At 42.2% G+C, this 17,193-nt stretch overlaps 1 protein-coding gene and 1 pseudogene across 1 annotated transcript; both read right to left on the bottom strand.

Moving 5' to 3' along the window:
• Positions 1 to 2,195: 2,195 nt before the first annotated feature.
• LOC115667453 (uncharacterized) lies at positions 2,196 to 14,584 on the bottom strand. The gene is made up of 21 exons (XM_056312724.1): positions 14,318 to 14,584; positions 13,949 to 14,239; positions 13,699 to 13,806; positions 12,771 to 12,944; positions 12,100 to 12,221; positions 11,454 to 11,655; positions 10,949 to 11,077; positions 9,946 to 10,128; positions 9,462 to 9,581; positions 8,672 to 8,857; positions 8,496 to 8,570; positions 8,278 to 8,337; positions 8,042 to 8,149; positions 7,309 to 7,389; positions 4,810 to 4,930; positions 4,435 to 4,620; positions 3,739 to 3,902; positions 3,167 to 3,274; positions 2,870 to 3,007; positions 2,639 to 2,773; positions 2,196 to 2,492 (listed from the first exon to the last, which is right to left on the bottom strand). Exons 1-21 carry the CDS (start codon positions 14,582 to 14,584, stop codon positions 2,196 to 2,198), a joined length of 3,255 nt encoding a protein of 1,084 aa, XP_056168699.1.
• The window catches only part of LOC115665924 (probable inactive ATP-dependent zinc metalloprotease FTSHI 5, chloroplastic), a 76,947-nt pseudogene continuing 63,526 nt past the window's right edge, over positions 3,773 to 17,193 (bottom strand).

Genomic DNA, 17,193 nt, shown 5'->3' with positions numbered 1-17,193 from the left:
TTCGATGCGAATTCCGACGTCGATTTCGACCGGATGGGAGCCGTCGGCGTTTATGCTATAGTTAATTTGTATGGGACGTAACCCGCCGAGGTTCATCAGGTCTATTCGATGGGTATGATAGGAATCGATGTTGGACTTTTTGTCTTCTCCTGCAGTGGAGACTATATTATTTTGCCGCAGCAAGAGATTAGGAGTTTCCATGAGGTATGTTTTTTTTTTCCCTTTCTCTTTTGTTGGCTGCTTGAGTTTCAGTCCCTTAGAAATGTTTTATTGAAATGGTATATGTTTTTACTGAATTTCACACAACGTCATGCACGGGTTCGCATCTTAAATTTCCGTTCGTTCGGTCCCCACTGCCGGCGGCCGCACCGGCAGCGGCGATGGAGGCAGCTGCAGCAGCAGTGATGGAGGTGGAGGCGGAGGCGGAGGCGGACGAGAAGGAGGCACCAGCCGGGTTGGATCCACTGGCGCCATGACTATTTCTGCTAGGCATTGGCATAGGTTAGGCTCGATGTTTTACTTAGATCATTGTTAAGTCTGTTTTACTTAAATCATTATTAGGTCGTTCCTAAAATTGTAGGCCAGGACCACTTTTCACGGCCTTACATTTATCCTCTCTTCGGATTCACTTGGATTGCGCTCTGCTTTGCTGTTTTTAAATCCTGGATAGCTGGATTTGATTTGCTTGAATGCCGGCCAACCTCGCGACCTCGACTTGGGGGTCGGGTTTCGTATGATTAATGTAGATATGACTCGATGAAACGATTGCAAGCTTTGAAAAAAAAATTTCGTATTTATTAACCGGGCCATCCAAAACTCAAACTTTACTCGGAGAATTTGAGGTTTTTTTCTTCTTTGTTTTGTTTTGGTCGAAGGAGAATTTGAGTTTGACTTCTGGCATCTTAAGCTCAAGTGAACACAAACCATCATACACAACAATGAATATCTTAAGAATATCTTATTCTTGAAATCAGCTTGATCTCTCCTTTTCACATGAGGATTGATGTGGACATGGCGGCTTGCGCAAAAGCGCATTGGACAACTCAATAATGAGCTCTTAGATAATAAGGTTAATGTGGGCTGCCCACCTTACTTTAAACTTTAAAGTGCTCCTCCACCTTTTCTGGATTAGGTTAAGTTGACTTTCAAGAGTAGCAGAAGTTTATTTTCATGTCCACTATGGTGTATAAACTTAATATATTTATACTTAAAGAACTAAATGAAGCCATGAGGGCAATCTTGTGTATGCCCTGTTTTACAGCTTAAGAAAAAACCAAATTGTATGCCAATTCCCTTCCTTTTCCCTTCAATCTGTCACACAAGTGACCACCATGGGAATTTGCAGAGTTCTTCCAAATTTTGCTATCTACATGAGATTAGTGCATAGAATAGCCATAAAGTAGGAATTATCTCAGCTGAACAGTCGAGCGCCTGAACAGAAACGCATACTTTCGTTGGCGAAAAGTTTGAAATCAGAAGCGAAAATCGGATTCCCATTCCATGAAGGCATATTACAGTTTAGACACTCATTTGAAAAAGGAGAACTTCTAAGCTGGCCAAGATTCCTCAATAATTTACACATCAATCATTGGGTAGCCTATGTGATAAGTTACAACAGAGAAGGAAAAAAGAATTATGCGTGGAGATGGTGCCGCCTGTCAACATTACAAACGTATGCTTCTGCTACCGGCTCAAATCTCGTGCTTCAAAGCCTCTAATGAACGATATGATAGCAAGGTGCTCCGCAGAATAGGTCATGAAAGATGCCAATATAAGGCCTCCACCAACCATCAAACCCAACCCGTTGAAGGACGCAAAGCATGCACGAATTTGTTGTTCTTGCAATCCTCACTCAAGCGTCATAGCAAGGAAATAGCAAAGAACATAAAAGAAACATCATAAACAATCAAATTTCTGATCCCAAATGATATAGGAAGCAACAGATCAGTATGAAACTTGGTGTAATTTAAATTAGTAAAGAGAATTGGAGCATTTTGAGAATCAAACCAAAAGAATTACCTCGCGAAAAGAGCAGTAATCCCAAAAATGCATGGCAAGGCTGGGGCCACCATTGCCAAAAATGCCATGCCCGACCAGTAACAGCAGGTAGCAATATCACAAGAAGATGTTTGTCGTTGACAACCTGCACAGTATAAACGACTCCTCGTTAATATAAAAAACACAAATTATGCACATCAAATGCCAATGCTCCAAGTCAACCAGCCTTTCTCAGATTCATGGTCAGCATGTGCAACCTTTTGAACTGCTGCTGCCCTTCCAAGTTTATATACCAAATGGAGATAACCCCTGAACAATACAAAGAAGACTGCAAATGTCCACTCATACATCAATAGCAAACCAGTCCACGGTATTACTTGTCGAGGCACAACTGCGAGAGCCAGCAAGAGAGACACAGCAGCTGCAGCGAAACATACTATTACGGATATCCCACCCAAATACACAGGGATCATTGACGGTGCACCATGTGAGAACTGTTAGATAGCAAATCAACGAACTTATAGTTAGAAAGATCACCACTGATGCTTTAACAGAAGCATGAGCAAATTACTGTGAAATCTAACATTTTAAGGTGTTGTCAATGAAATATTAGTAAAATAAACATGGAAAAGGAAGTAACCTGCTGGTTAAAAGTAATGCCAGATGCCGTAGAAACACCAGAATATGCGTATGCTCCATTAAATCTGATTCTATGTAAAAGCTGTCTAATGTTATCACCCAATGAACTTCTGCAAGAATGACATTGCTGCAATACCTACACCAAATCAAACGTCAAATAATCAAAATGACTATTCCTAACGAAACAGAATGTCAAAGAAGAATAACCAAAGGATTTCCATGGACTTCCAACCTGGGGAAGAGATCGGTAGTACCCAAAGAACAGAAGGCAAAGAGGTAGCAGAAAAAGGAACTTCACTAGAAACTCATCATTAGGATTTCTTTCCCCTCCAGCTCCAGGAAGATAATCAGCAAGTTGTTCCCTCACATTCTGTCATATGCGAAGTTAAACGAGTTTCTATCACCAAACATACAGATCACTGAATAAGACAATAACAGAATTCATGCAATTGCACAACCGTGCATGGTGTCTGTCCCCCTTTCATCTAAACAGCGCAAAAACCACCAGAGAAGAAGTTGGATATGATACCTGCCACACATCTACAGGTTTCAGAAGCCAGGATGTCCACCAGTCCCAAGGTTTAAGGGGTCCAAGTGTATAGTGAATAACCCGGAGTTCACTTTCATCGACCATCCACTGTTCAGCAACATCATGGACGTCAGTATCAAAACACATTCAGCAATAGAACTGCATTTGTGCCTAGGTTGTGTAAGTGCTATATTGTGCATCCACAAAATGTAACCAGATCGTATATCAAAGTTTCTTTTTTCTTTAGAGCATTCATCTTTCGGGCATCATAAGGGTGTAGCGATCAAAGGTTTTATTAGGCGCTACTACAAGAACAAAATAAACCTCAGACAAGACCTACAGAAAACAAAAAATATTGCAATGTTTTTCAGACAGTGAGGGCTCATTAAAATGTTAAGAAAGACGCACCTACCCCCAGAACACCAACTCTAAAAGGGAAATAAAAAAGGATGGAAAGAAATCCAAGAAGAAGCAAATACAGCCCTGCTTTCTTATCTACACTTACCATGCCGATAAAATAATGTCTCAATGAGCCAGCTTAGTGACTTGTTTTCACATATAGGTAGCCATACCTTGTTTGCAAGCATGTAAAGACCAACATCTGCATTGTATAGAGTAGAAAGTCGCTCCATTTCAGGAACTGGTCGAGATTTCAACACCTCTGGGGATAAATTTGGCTCAAACAGATGTGCATTGGCAAAGTCGCTATAGTACGAATTTAGAAAACCCTGACCACCTGTGGAATGAAAAATGTCAGAGACAGGGAGAAGAGGAACAGAGTGTATATGATAAGAAGATGTACATAGCTTTCTTTAGTGTGAGGTTATACAAGGACAAAGAAATTGAGACTGTTTAAAGACAACCACAACAAATCTAATAGTTCGAAGTAAGAAGACTGGTGATCCAATTGAGACCCGAGTAATTTTGTGCCACTTGTGAACACTAGAAGCCAAAATCTTTCTTGCCAGCAAGAAAATCTGGGGTTTGCATCTTGACCCTATTAGACTCCATCACATGCATGTCCTTACTCAAGAAAATTAAATTGCGACAAAAACTCCATGTCCTTCCCATCTCAACAAAGTCTACTTCATCCAGTATTTCATAAGTAAGGATAACTGTTTAGATACATTGGTACAAACTCATCCTTGGTCCATAATCAAGTCAAAATCCAATCATCATAAATCATCAGAGCTAACATACTCAAACTAACTAAACAAAATAAATTGACATTACATCACCAGCCACTAACATTCAGAAAAGACAATTACCTCCAGTGTAAGAATACAGGGTTTGCACTTTGCCCATCATGTCACTAAAAACAGTCTCAGAAGGTTCCACTACCATGACTCCAGAATTAAGCCTCTCTGAATGCTTCAAGTTAGCACAGAATTTCACGCATTTAAACAGATACTCAATACTTTTAACCACAATAGTATCTGCGTCCAAGTATACAACTGCACAAAGAAGGGAACGTTTTCCTCCATATGAGAATATAAGAAAAATCTGTACAAACATCATCGACGCATGATAATCCAAAAACTCAGCCATCTAAAAATGAACAAGTTCACTTTGTTCGTCCATTTTAAGTGGACATTGTTGCCCCAACAATCCCGAATAGAAACATGCATAATAGCCACAGTTACCTTTTTTATAGCTAGTCATGTTGAATATTTTCAGTTTGGTGTAGACACCCCAAAACCTAGCCGGACACTTTTGATTGGGGCTGGCCAGTAGACTGATCTTTTCCACTATCCAGCCATCAGCCTGCACAAGCATCCCAAACATTTCAAACTCAAAGACCACAAAACATTTAACTCGATCTAAACTACTTCCTTGGTTAAACTCGATGACACGACAAGGAAAAACAGGGGGGACAGAAACGAACCCAATTAATTTCCTACCACAAATAGCGACAGAACGTAACAGCACCAACTGCAAAGCTGGAGTTACCCAGAATCTTACATTGCCTTAATTTTCTCAGGAACCAAATTACCCAGTTTGAGTAGAATGTTTTCAATTCTAATGACACTGATCGATCAATACTTCTCCTTCCAGGATCCAAGGTGACAAGCCCACCTCAAAGTCATCATCTTTTAAAAAGCCATTCCAACTTAGCAAATTATGCACTTAAATCAGCAAACACTCAGCAGAACATAGCACTAAGCACAAAATCAGAGTTTCTTGGCTCCTTAAGCCACCTCAATTTTCTGAGAAACCAACAAATCCTAGAGCATGATCCTCTTCAACATGCTGTGGAACCGGATGCGCAGCTGACTACTTCAAAAGCAAACGCAAAGACAATACTTTTTTTTCCTTCCGTGGACTACATGTGTGTTGTACAAAGAGAGAACCTTGAGGAGCTTCTTGGCGTAATAGGAGACGCTGTCGCGGTGGCCCGGGTGTCGCGGATCGACTTCCCCAGCACGCGGGACTCCCAACAAGAACTCGTCGCCGTACAGGAGCATGACGTATGCCTCGCCGCCCCGCGGTGAAGGCTGGGATCCGATCTGGGCCGCCGGACGGACCAAGAGCAGCAGGATCGCAGCCGCAAGGAGGAGGAGCAGGGAACAGCCGCGGCGACTCATTTGGGAGTGGCGGCGGTGGGATTTTCTCGAGAAAATCGGGGGCGCTGGGGAGGAGATTTTCTCGAGAAAATTGGGAGAGTTTTTGAATTTTCGGGAGTTGCAGTTTTGGTTCCGCTTCTTGACGCCGGTATTGACTCTTCTTCTTCAAGTGCGTGAACAACACCGGAAAAATGAAAAATGCAAAAATGAAAACAAAATTTGTCTTTTCAGGGAAATATCTCCCCTTTGTTTTTTCCAAGAAAAAAATCTAGGAGCATTTTTTGGAGCTTCCATTGCCCTGGGATTTTATATTTGTATGGCGAACAGATAGCCGCAGCGTGATTCAAGTTTTAACTTGAAAAAGTCCACACAAGACACGTTCAAAAACTGAGAAAGCACACTTCGTCCAAAAAAAAAGCACTGGTAAAGCATTCTCTAATGAATATTGGCAAAGAAACATTAGTGGAAACGTGTAAGATATTGAGATACAGAAGAAAATGGTTCTTTCAGTCCTGGGAAAGCAAAGGATTCTCCAATGAACATGTATTCAGCGGATTAGAAGCAGGCTGAGATACTATCTCGAGGCCACAAATTCATGTGAATCATGCACCTATCTCTTGACATGGCCACGTTTCTAGAGTTGAGTATTATTAGAGGGAAAAAATGATGAGGAAGGTTTTATGGCTTCAAGATCATCTTGTATGAAGAGAAAGGTTTACTTTACCTATTTGCAACAAAAGGCATGTGAATCTCATTTTGGTTTAACCACTATTTGATATGGGCACCAGAAATGGCAAATTGCTGCTAAGAAGACGGACAGAACAAAACCATATATAAATTAAGAAAGGCTGGAGTACTTCACAAACAAGAGCCACGTGTATCAATAGGTTAATTGTCTTTTATGTTCTATTTTTTCATGAAATCTTAGTCTGGAGGAGGGAGACTAATTTTTTCCACTCATAAAATCTTTAGCGTAATGCATGTAGCTTATACAAGAAGTTTTGCAAATGCCAAACTAAGTTATCCATTATTCACTCCAAAGGTCCAGTTTACTCGGCCTGAACGATCGGTTGCTTATTGGGCCAGTATGATGGGGGCTTGAGAAAAAACAACACGAGCACTTGAAGGGGTCAAAGATAAATCCCCGTCAAAAGCATTCAAAGACGAGGACAAATAATTCCTCAGGTCCAGTAAGGATAGGCTCTATAGATATTTCCTGGACAAATTCTGCAGTCTTCACTAGACTCGCTCAATCATTCTTTTATCTGCTTTTCAAGAGTCAATTAGTCTTAAGAGAGCTTTGGTATCCAAAACCAAGTAAAATCTGTATGCTTTATAGCAGCAAATAATGCAGTAAGTCCAAGTATCAAAAGATTTATTGAGCAAGTCGTGTTGTTATATCCACAACTGGACTTGCTCAAAAAGCTCGAATAAACTGCCTTTAGTGGATTAGGGGACAAGAATCGAGGATCATATTATTTGGTCCCTCATACATCAATTCACTAAGTAAGATAAAAAACTTGATTGCATTCTATTGACTTATGTTACCAGACAGGCAGGGTAAAAACTTGGAGTTACCTGTCCATTAAAAAGTTGAACGAGGGAAAATGGCCCTTTCTCCCGCATTCCACCATTTTCTTCAAGCATCCTTTCCAAGTCCTGCCGGTCAATCAATATGTCATCTCTAGTTTCAGAGGATTCACTAAAAAATTGATTAAAAAAAAGGATTACGTTGATAGAGTGAGGCAAGGCAGCATTTGAAGGTGTATGGACTTACATGATCCCCACATAAGCAGAAACCAAATCAAGAAAACAAGACAAAAAGTATATGGCTCCATGCATTGTAAATTAGTTTTCATGAATAACATTCACATACTGAAAGAAAACCAGATAGAGCTTGACAACAATAGCTCATATGTGAAAGAACAGAGTCTAATCCGCATTACATATACCATTCAAGCCAGGATAGAACTTAAGCTCAACAGGTTGACATTGACATAAATGAAGATGATGGGAAAGAGACGAAGGAGATGAGCAACCATCTGTGGAAAGGGCTGCAAGAAACAAGGGACTCCAAGGACAAATGGAAAAAGGTTACTCAAAAATCCAGAGAAGAATTGACTCAGAAAGGTATTATGATGATAAGAGAGGACATAAACTTTTCCTCAAGTACTATAAGGAAGAAGCTAAATAAGATACAGTGGTATGATAAGCTCTTAAGAATAGACTTGTAACAATATAAGTGACATTCTATCATTCACTCCATATAATATTAAAGCTATTAAAGTAAGCTGGACACCTCCAAATCTACCTTTCCAGTCAAGATTTCAAACTCCAGCAACTCGTCGACAATCTTTTCGAGAACTCGACGATTTTTCTGTAACATTTCCTTTGCTTTGTAATAAGCCAAATCATACATCTGCAAAACAAGGATCCATCAAAGAAGGAACGTCAAAGAATCTCGCAATCAACCAGAGATTTGCTGCTCTTTCAATTCGGACTATCGGATATAGTAAGCCAAATAGCCTCATAGCAACAGACACATGCCTTTTCAACTTTAGCTGCAATCTCATATTCATGGTTGTTCCCCATGCTCAAAGCTGTAACCTAGTGAAATAGAAACATACAACCAGAATTAAGCTAAAGCGCATCAAAGATTCCCAGCCGGAACTTGAAGCTTGAATACATAACAGTATTGTTGAGTTTGATCATCAATGGTTTATTTTACGATCATAAAGTGCGTGCAAAATGGAACAGAGAAGTGCCGCATTACTGTGATAGTAAATTGCAGGACTGTCATCAGGCCCCCAACCGTACTGAATGACCATCCTTGTCGCTATCTGTCACAGGGGGTGTATATTAATATATACATCTACATGTATTCAGCTTTCACTGTGAGAATATCAACAAATTTCTCAAAGCATAATGTTGCAGGACCAACCTCTTGAGCTCGCTTCAGTTCAGAAGAAGAGAGAAAATTCTCTTCCCCAAAAGGAAGTAGAAGCTGTGAAGTGACATACGAACCAAAGCAAAATACAAGCTTCTTTTCAAGGTATGATCTTGACTCTGAGTTAGCATTAACAGATCCTTCACTCCGTGCCTTGGTGATCTTGGTACAGCCAATTCCCTGCAAGAAAGGGGCCAAAGCAAACATCTTTATAAGACTAAGGCACTAAAATACCATAAGACATGCCGCTGCAAATAACTGCCCCAGCAAAGAGGAGAACAAGAACAACCCAGGACACATGGATACACTGTTATGTAGCACAATGATAATATGTCTGCCAGAATACTCCAATAATAGATAAAGCTATAAATTGACATCTCATGTCAGTGTGTTTGACTGTTTGATATCCGGTTTCATATAAAACTCCCGATGGAGGCCCTTAGATACAACAGCAAGGATCATGACCAACAGAAGCATGAGACTAATTCACGAGTGCCCAGATAGAGAAGGTAATTTACAGGTCGATAGCATGACTGGATGACAATACTACTGAATGAAAAGTTCGATAACAAACAACATGCCAGTGCACATAGCTTGAAAAGAGCCAAAAAGAATAACATAAACAAGATTAAAATGGCGAGCTGCATCCATGAAGGATAACATTCACTGTTCAGCAGTACAACGAAAATCCCTAAACTAGGAATATGGCTCTTGCAGGTACTTGCTCATAAGCTTAGTAAGGTGCATGCTATTTCATTACAAGAATGAAGGAGAGAACAGTAACCTGCCACGAAGATGGTTCAAGCCAAAAATTGTCAACCACATCAAAGTTAGGTAGTAAAAGAGCTATAAGGCCAGGACCAGCTGCCCAAACAGCATGGGGGAACTTGTTTCCCTCTGTCCACTGTCAAATCATCCAAATTATATAAGTTGCCTCAAAGAATCCAAAGAAACTTGTACACATAAAGAAATAATCATTTGTTCGCTAGTTTGGGTATATCAAGCTAGCCAAATTTTTAGAAAGATGAGTCGTGCTAACCCCACCACGTTCCATTTTTTACCACTTATTTTGTGGTACTCCTGATTCTTTAGAACACGTAAAAAAGGAAACAATACAAATTTATAGATCCGAATCTTGTCAATTTTAAAATTGTTCAGAAGACAATAGCCCAACATAGTCCAGCGAACTAATAGTAAGCATCCAAGTGAATTAATTGAGCATAACTCCACATTCCACTAGCTCAAAATAGATTGGAAAGGACACATACATCAAGTGGAGGATTAAGAAGTTCAACTCCATTGGTTATTTGACCATATGGTTCCATTAGATCAACAACATTCTGCATGTCCTCCTCAGTCAGTGTCAGCCCCAGATGATTCACCAGCATTCGGCTAATCTGCCTCGCAACTTTTGTTTGCCGAATCCACTTAGGAACCATATGCTTGAAGGTCTATGAAAAATAATGAATGAATAATATGCACATAGTAAAAGATATATCACATAAAAATATAAATGGGAGAATTCACATTATAGTCAGGGAAGTAATGTGAACAGAAACTTCTAAGAGGAGAAAAAGCAGCAGCATGACTCACGAACCGAGAAGTTACGGGCCATGCTTTCGAAGACATTAAAAAATCAATCATAGTCAACAAGCAGTATAAATTTTAGAGTGAAAAGATCCCATAATTCCTATTATAATATACAATCAGGCTCCTGTTCAACAGTCTCTTTCGGCAAAATTATGACTAACATCAAATAACAATATATCCCACGATTGAATTGGAAAACATCTAATTAAGAGTTCAATCACTTTATTAAAACTGGCTCATTTTCATGAATTATCCCAACATGTCTAAACCAGCTGGCACGTAAGCTTATCGGCTACTGCATCCTTCCTCAGCCAGCTCTTTCCATTGAATTTATATGTACCACCAATCAATGTTCTCACTCTCATTTGATTTAACACTTATTTGCCCATTGTGCATTATTTCAGGGAATTCTATATCGTACAAACTTGCATACTAGAGCAACTAGACCCGATAGCAATGAATCATCCCAATATATTCTAATTTGGGACAATCCCTCCAATTCACCAAATATTGATTCAGAAGAAAATTATTTACAATGATAGACTAGCAATCTGATTGAGGACAGTTGATGCCATTTAACAAACTTGATATATTGAGAATATCAAGCAGGAAAGCACCAGTAAGAACACTCAAGCAATATCCTGACCCCAAAGCCCAGTGCAGTTTTAATCATAACCTTACCGCAAACCAACTGCAGTAGCTCATAAGCTCATCTGCATCAACAAATTTGCTATGAAATGCACTTCCTTCCAATCCCACAGGAACAAGTTTCAGTTCTATAGGTTGTAAAAGAGCAGTCTTCTCAGCCACCTGTGAAGATAAATAAATTGCTTATTGAGGTCACTAAAGAAAAGAAAAAAAAAACAGATAAAAGTTTCCTAACTTCTCAAAGTGTCTAGTGATTTAATGGTTTCAGTCTTAATGGGCTAATCCACCAACAAACAGGAGGGCAAGCTGTCGGCAGTAATTGCTAGCACCTGAATATCCCATCTACAAACTATCCCAAAGCTGCAGGCTAAGAGGACATTCAGAGTTCCATTATTATCAAATGCCATAGAAACCTCATAATTGGAAGGTCCTAGACCTGCTTATTTTTACTGGAAATGAGCAGCTTTTGTCAACAGCTGAAAGTACATCTTTTACTGAAAAGGAAAGTATAGGGCACGTCTATTTGATGGTGAATCACCTTTCTCCAGTCCACAAAATCAATGATCTCATCGTCCATGGTTTCTTTAGCAGCAATTTGTAGTATCTTCTCTCTTTCTGCTTGAGTTGGCCTCTGCAGATGGAAGACTCTATCAATCCGACCAGGTCGCTGCAATGCCTCATCAATTTGTTTGAGGCTTCTAGTTGTGGCCACCAAGACAACACCATCTTGTTTCTCAAATCTGCATAGATAATTATGCTGATCAGAATGGAAGAAATGCAGAAGCTTCCACCAGACAACAGGGAAATCACAGAAATAACCTTTGTCCTCAAAGTTAATCGTATAATAAAATGACATTTAGATAGGGCAGCAGGAAGAAAACAAAAAAACTCATATATGCACGTCTTCATATCTGTTTCGCCTATAATACTGTTTCAGTAATTCCTGGTCTTGGAAATAAATTGACGCAATCAAGTTGCAATGCAGAGAAACCTTATACTGGAGATGATATAACAAATATTAGCAAGCACAAAGACTTAGTAGAAGCCAAGACCAAGAACGCAAAATAGGAGCAGAATATCTTGAAAAAAGACCAGTTGAGAGGTTAGTGGCAAATCTAGAGTTGATAAAAGAAAACAGAAAAAAGAAAAGACAAATTTCACAAAGAAAGTATGGTTGAAGTTACCCATCAAGTTCAATAAGAAGCTGATTGATGAAAGCCTCCTGATCTTGCTTTTTAGTGTGAATCAACTTGCCACGGACACCAGCAAAAAGGTCAAAATCCTCGGCAAATATGATTACAGGTGCCTACATCAAAGAACACAAAAATTAGTGTTCAACTGCAAAAGAGAATGTTTTGCAGAAGGGAACCGGCAAGAAAGAGGGAATACCCAGCCCCAAATTTCTTCTATGAAATTTCTAGTCAGTCATTATCGAAATATAAGGCTCACTATATCTAATGTAACTATCATCAATTTAAGCTAATCACTAATAAAAAGACAGACCATCTGACCTCATGGGAGGCCAGATTATTCAAAAGAAAAAAAGATTCAGAACTTTTTAGACTGCGAGTTGGGAGGAAAATGCATTTGTGCGGAGACATCCTTTTATCAACTACCAAACCAGGAAATGATGAGGTATTCGGCAGTATTTCAAATGTGTAGAAGCCCAAGAAAAAACGCAAGGCCTAACATGGATGGATACAGATTCAAGACTGTTTTCAACTGAAATGTTCTGGACATCAAGATTAACACAATAAGGGTAAAATTTTATTAGGAAAAAATCAGTCTACAATGAAATGCAAATAAATCAACATGAAACAATAAAAAAATAAAAGGAAGGGCTAGAGAGGCCAACCAAATCCCTGGCTGTCTGAAATAACTCCCTAACATTTGATGCACTTTGTCCGACCCATAGTCCAGCCTCCAACTGCTGGGCTTCAACTTTAACAACGGGCACCCTAGCTTCTGCTGCTATAGCCAATGCTAGAGATGTCTTTCCAGTTTCCCTCTCAGCCACAATAAGAACACCCTGCAATATAAGAATGACAAACCCCAGAACTGATTATTCCACAAATAGGATAGAGGGACATACATATGGAAACTCTTTTGTTTGTTTTGTTAGACAACATATTCATTTATTGCATCTTGTATTTACTTTTATGAGAAATCAATGACATTTTTCTCCATCTGAAAAGAAAGTAGCGTCACAGGATAAAGGTTATTTGTCTTTTTCATTTCCTTAATAATCACATGGTCTCGATCTATCATAATGTAATCACAATTTCAACTGTCTATTCAACTTGCGCAGATTCTCATTGGTACAACGGAGAAAAGGATTCTGCTTATGCTGCTTTGGTCGGACAAAATTCTTGACAGATAACATAGCAAATGTTCTCCATTTGTGTCCCCTTGTCCCCACATATAAGGCTTCAGAGCTAGGAAGCAACAATCAGCATTGTTATGCCTGATCTAGTGAGCTGGTACATTCCCCAGTCTCATGGAAGATATATAAAACATGCTAACATGATGCTCCTGACATGTAAAACTGCTTTATACAAAATGTGATGGGAGACTATTCCTAAAACAATAATACACAATTCAATCATCACCATCAGTTGAAAAAATAATTACTACCACTAGATTATGCTATATACATCATACAATCATTTCACGGTGTCATGGATCATCATCGTCAAGTGATCGGAAGGTATTTCGACGCGAATTCTGACGTGGATTTCGACAGGATATGAGCCATCGGGGTTGATGCGATAGTTGATTTGTACCGGATGCTGCCGGCGGGCATTCATCAGGTCTACTCGATGAGTCTTGTAGGAGTCGGTGTCGGTGTTGGACTTTTCGTCCTCTCCATGAGTGGAGATTATACTGTTTTGCTGCAGTAACATATTAGGAGGTTTCAAGAGGTTTGTGTTTTTTTCTCCCTCTCCTTTTGGTTAGCTGCTTGAGTTTAAGTCCTTAGATGTGTTTTATTGAAATGCTAGTTGATTATGCTGAATTTCGGGCATCCTTATGCACGAATTCGCATCTTAAGTTTCCGTTCATACATCCCGCCACCGCCGGCACCGGCGGCAGCGATGGAGGCGGCAACACTGGAGGCGGCAGCACTGGAGGCGGCGGCAGCAGAATTGTTGGCGATGGAGGCGGCAGCGGCACTGGATGCGCCACCGCCTCCATCGCCAACAATTCAGCTGCCGCCGCCTCCATTGCCGCCGCCGGTGCCGTCGGACCCGGCGGTGGCGGGATGTACGAACGGAAACTTAAGATGCGAATTCGTGCATAAGGATGCCCGAAATTCAGCATAATCAACTAGCAATTCAATAAAACACATCTAAAGACTTAAACTCAAGAAGCAAACAAAAGGGAGAGGGAGAAAAAAATACAAACCTCTTGAAACCTCCTGATCCGTTGCTGCGGCAAAACAGTATAATCTCCGCTCATGGAGAGGACTCCAACACCGACTCCTACAAGACTCATTGAGTAGACCTGATGAATGCCCGCCGGCAGCATCCAGTACAAATCAACTATCGCATCAACCCCGATGGCTCGTATCCCGTCGAAATCCACGTCAGAATTCGCGTCGAAATACCTTCCGATCACTTGACGATGATGATCCATGACACCGTGAAATTCGCCGCTAAAATGCGCTGCCATCTGACCGCAATCCATGGCGAGAGCGAGAGGAGCGGGAGCTGCGAGAGCAGGAGCAGGAGGTGTGGTTTTGGGAGGGGACGTTTAGGGTTTAAGATGGGCCATGGTGGGCCCACGTGTCCAGTCAGAGATTTACCGCAACCCCCAAGAGTTCAATTGTAATATATGGAAAAAATAACAGGTTTCTAGGATATCATGGACGCTAGAAAATTTTCTCATATTGCGGTTAGGTCAAAGAGTATCCTACCAAGTTGAATGCATATCTTGAATCCAATTAGATACAAATCATCCAAATCAAAGTAAATAAGAACCTTACTTTTACTTTTTATTTTATTTTATGAATAGTTGAATTATTCATAAAACAAATCTTATGTTTTCTCCTTTACCAAAAAAAAAATACTTTACCAAAAAAAAATCTTATGTTTTCTTCATATCCATGCAATTTTCTAGTTCATAGAAGTAAATTCTCGGTTTATTATTATTATTTATTTGTGGATTTAAATCAAATTTAAAAATAATAATTTTTCATGTATATATAAAAATATATATTTAATATACAATGTGTTTCAACGTGTCGAAATTCTCTATTTTTTAAGAAATGACGTGTCTCGTGTCGTGTCACATATCGCGTGTCAATGTCGGTGTTACATGGGTTATATGTTCGTACATGGTTTATATGTCGGTGTCAGTGTCGGTGGCCGGCCCGGCCGCCTCTCGCCCATGGCCAACGAGGGGCGGCCTCGCCAGTCGCCAGCGAGGCCGCCCATGGCCGGCGAGGGGCGGCCTCGCTTGTTGCCGGCGAGGGTCGCCTCACCTAGATCTGGCGAGGCCGCCCCTCGCCGGCCATGGGCAAGGCCGCCCTCACCCAGCCCTTCCCGGGCTTCGCCGATGGCCGGGCCGACCACCGGCAACTGCCCGGCGAGGGGAGAAAAGAAAAAAAAGAAAAGAAAGAAGAGAAAAAAAAGGAAAAAAATTATTTAAAATAAAAAATGCTGACTGTACACGCTGACTCATCCTCCGGCGAGCCACGTCGGCGTCAAAAATTAATAAAATATGCCACGTCGGATTTTCGGCCAAATTGACACTTAAGTGATCTCTTTTCCTCCAACTTGACTGTGACATTCCGAATTTCGGCCCATAGTTGGGATTTATAAAACGTGTAATTCGTCAGTGTGCTTATAGTAAAATCTCGCCCGGGAACTGATCACTCTCGGTTATTATTTTAAAATTGAGATTTCGCTAGAATCGCGCTCGATCGAATTCGGCCGTTATTTAGACCCCGAACTTGGCAGTCGATTTTCGGGAGTTTCAGGACGAAATAAATTGGACGGTGTCAATATTATCGTAGCGCAGCGTTGAGATTGTCAGGAATAATGGAAAAAGGGGAGTTTTTGACCAGGTGCGAATTTGGACTAGTAGACCTCCCTCGCTATAGTTTGATTTAATTAATTCGGCCTTTGTCCCTTTTTATATGCGAGGCTTATTTTGGACCGGTAGATCGCTTTTGGTTTTGAATTTGGGTCATCGGATCGCATTTAATATTTGATTGAAGTTAATTTTTTTTATTGTTTTTCTCTCTCCTCTCTCCTCCGCGCGCACGCTCCCCCTTCTGACCGCGCACGTTCTCTCTCTCTCTCCCTCTCTCTCTCTCTCTCTCTCTCTCCCCGGTCACCTTTTCCCCTTGCGCACGTTTGGCCCCCCCCTTGTCAGACTCATCCACGCATCTCTCTCTCTCTCCTTCTTTCTCTTCTTCTTCCTTCTCTCTCCTTCTTCTTCCTTCTTCCTTCTTCCTTCGTCGACCCCGACTGGTTCTGCTTCTGCCTTTGCTCGTCCAACCAAGCCGCCGCCGACCGCCCTTCGCCGTCCGTCTTCGCGCCACCGTCTGCCCGACCGAGCCGTGACGCCGCCGCCGCCCGCGACCGCCGCTCGTCGGCCCCCGTCCGCCAAACGTTGCCGGCTGTCTTCACACAGACGCTGCTGAAGCAGCAGTGAGCCCGTCCGAGTCCGCTGCATGTCTGGCTGGCCGGCTGCCAGCCCGCCCGCCTCGGCCTGTCCTCCGTCGCCCGCCACCCGTGACGCCGCCGTGCCGCCTCCGCCGCCCGCTTTCGACTCGGCCCCTCTCCCCTCGTTTCTCTCTTCCCCGGCCCCTCCTCACATTTCGGCTCCGACTGTCTAGCCGCCGCGTCCGGCGGAGTCCCGGCCCGCCGGCCGATTCGTCCGGCCGCTCGCTTAGCACCGCCGCCCGCCTGGGTCCGCCGCGCCGTGCCGCCCGTCGCCGCCGGTTTGCCCCTCTTCCTCGGCCCCGATCTCTCTCTCCTTCTCTCTCTCCCCAGCCGTCACCACCTCCCCGCTCACCTTTCCTCCTCCACCTCCCGCCGCTCGTCGCCGCCGCCGTCATCGCCGCTCGCCCCGTCGCCGCCGCCGCCATCGCTTCGGCTGCTCCAGCCCCGGCCAACCAGCAGCCCAGCGCCTCAGCCGCTTGCCCGGCCCGTGCCCGAGCTTGCCTAGGCCGTGGCCGGCCCGTTGCCCACGCGACCAGCCGCTCGCCCGCTGCTCGGCCCTTGGCCCGTCCCGTTCGGTCACTCGCTCGTGCACCCGGCGCGTTGCCCGTT

Source organism: Syzygium oleosum, unplaced genomic scaffold (assembly GCF_021117445.2).
Source record: "Syzygium oleosum isolate NSW1041296 unplaced genomic scaffold, Sole_v2.1 Sole_v2.06, whole genome shotgun sequence".
In the NCBI taxonomy this organism is placed as follows: domain Eukaryota; kingdom Viridiplantae; phylum Streptophyta; class Magnoliopsida; order Myrtales; family Myrtaceae; genus Syzygium; species Syzygium oleosum.
The sequence above is the reverse complement of the archived record's forward strand: the minus strand, read 5'-3'. Positions and strand labels throughout refer to the sequence as shown.

Coding starts and splice junctions, on each gene's coding strand:
- LOC115667453 (XM_056312724.1), bottom strand. CDS start 14,584: ATGGCAGCGCATTTTAGCGGCGAATTTCACGGTGTCATGGATCATCAT. Junction 12,222..12,770: donor TTCAGACAGCCAGGGATTTG/GTTGGCCTCTCT, acceptor TCTTTGATGTAG/GCACCTGTAATCATATTTGC. Junction 8,150..8,277: donor TTGCAGCTAAAGTTGAAAAG/GCATGTGTCTGT, acceptor CTTGTTTTGCAG/ATGTATGATTTGGCTTATTA.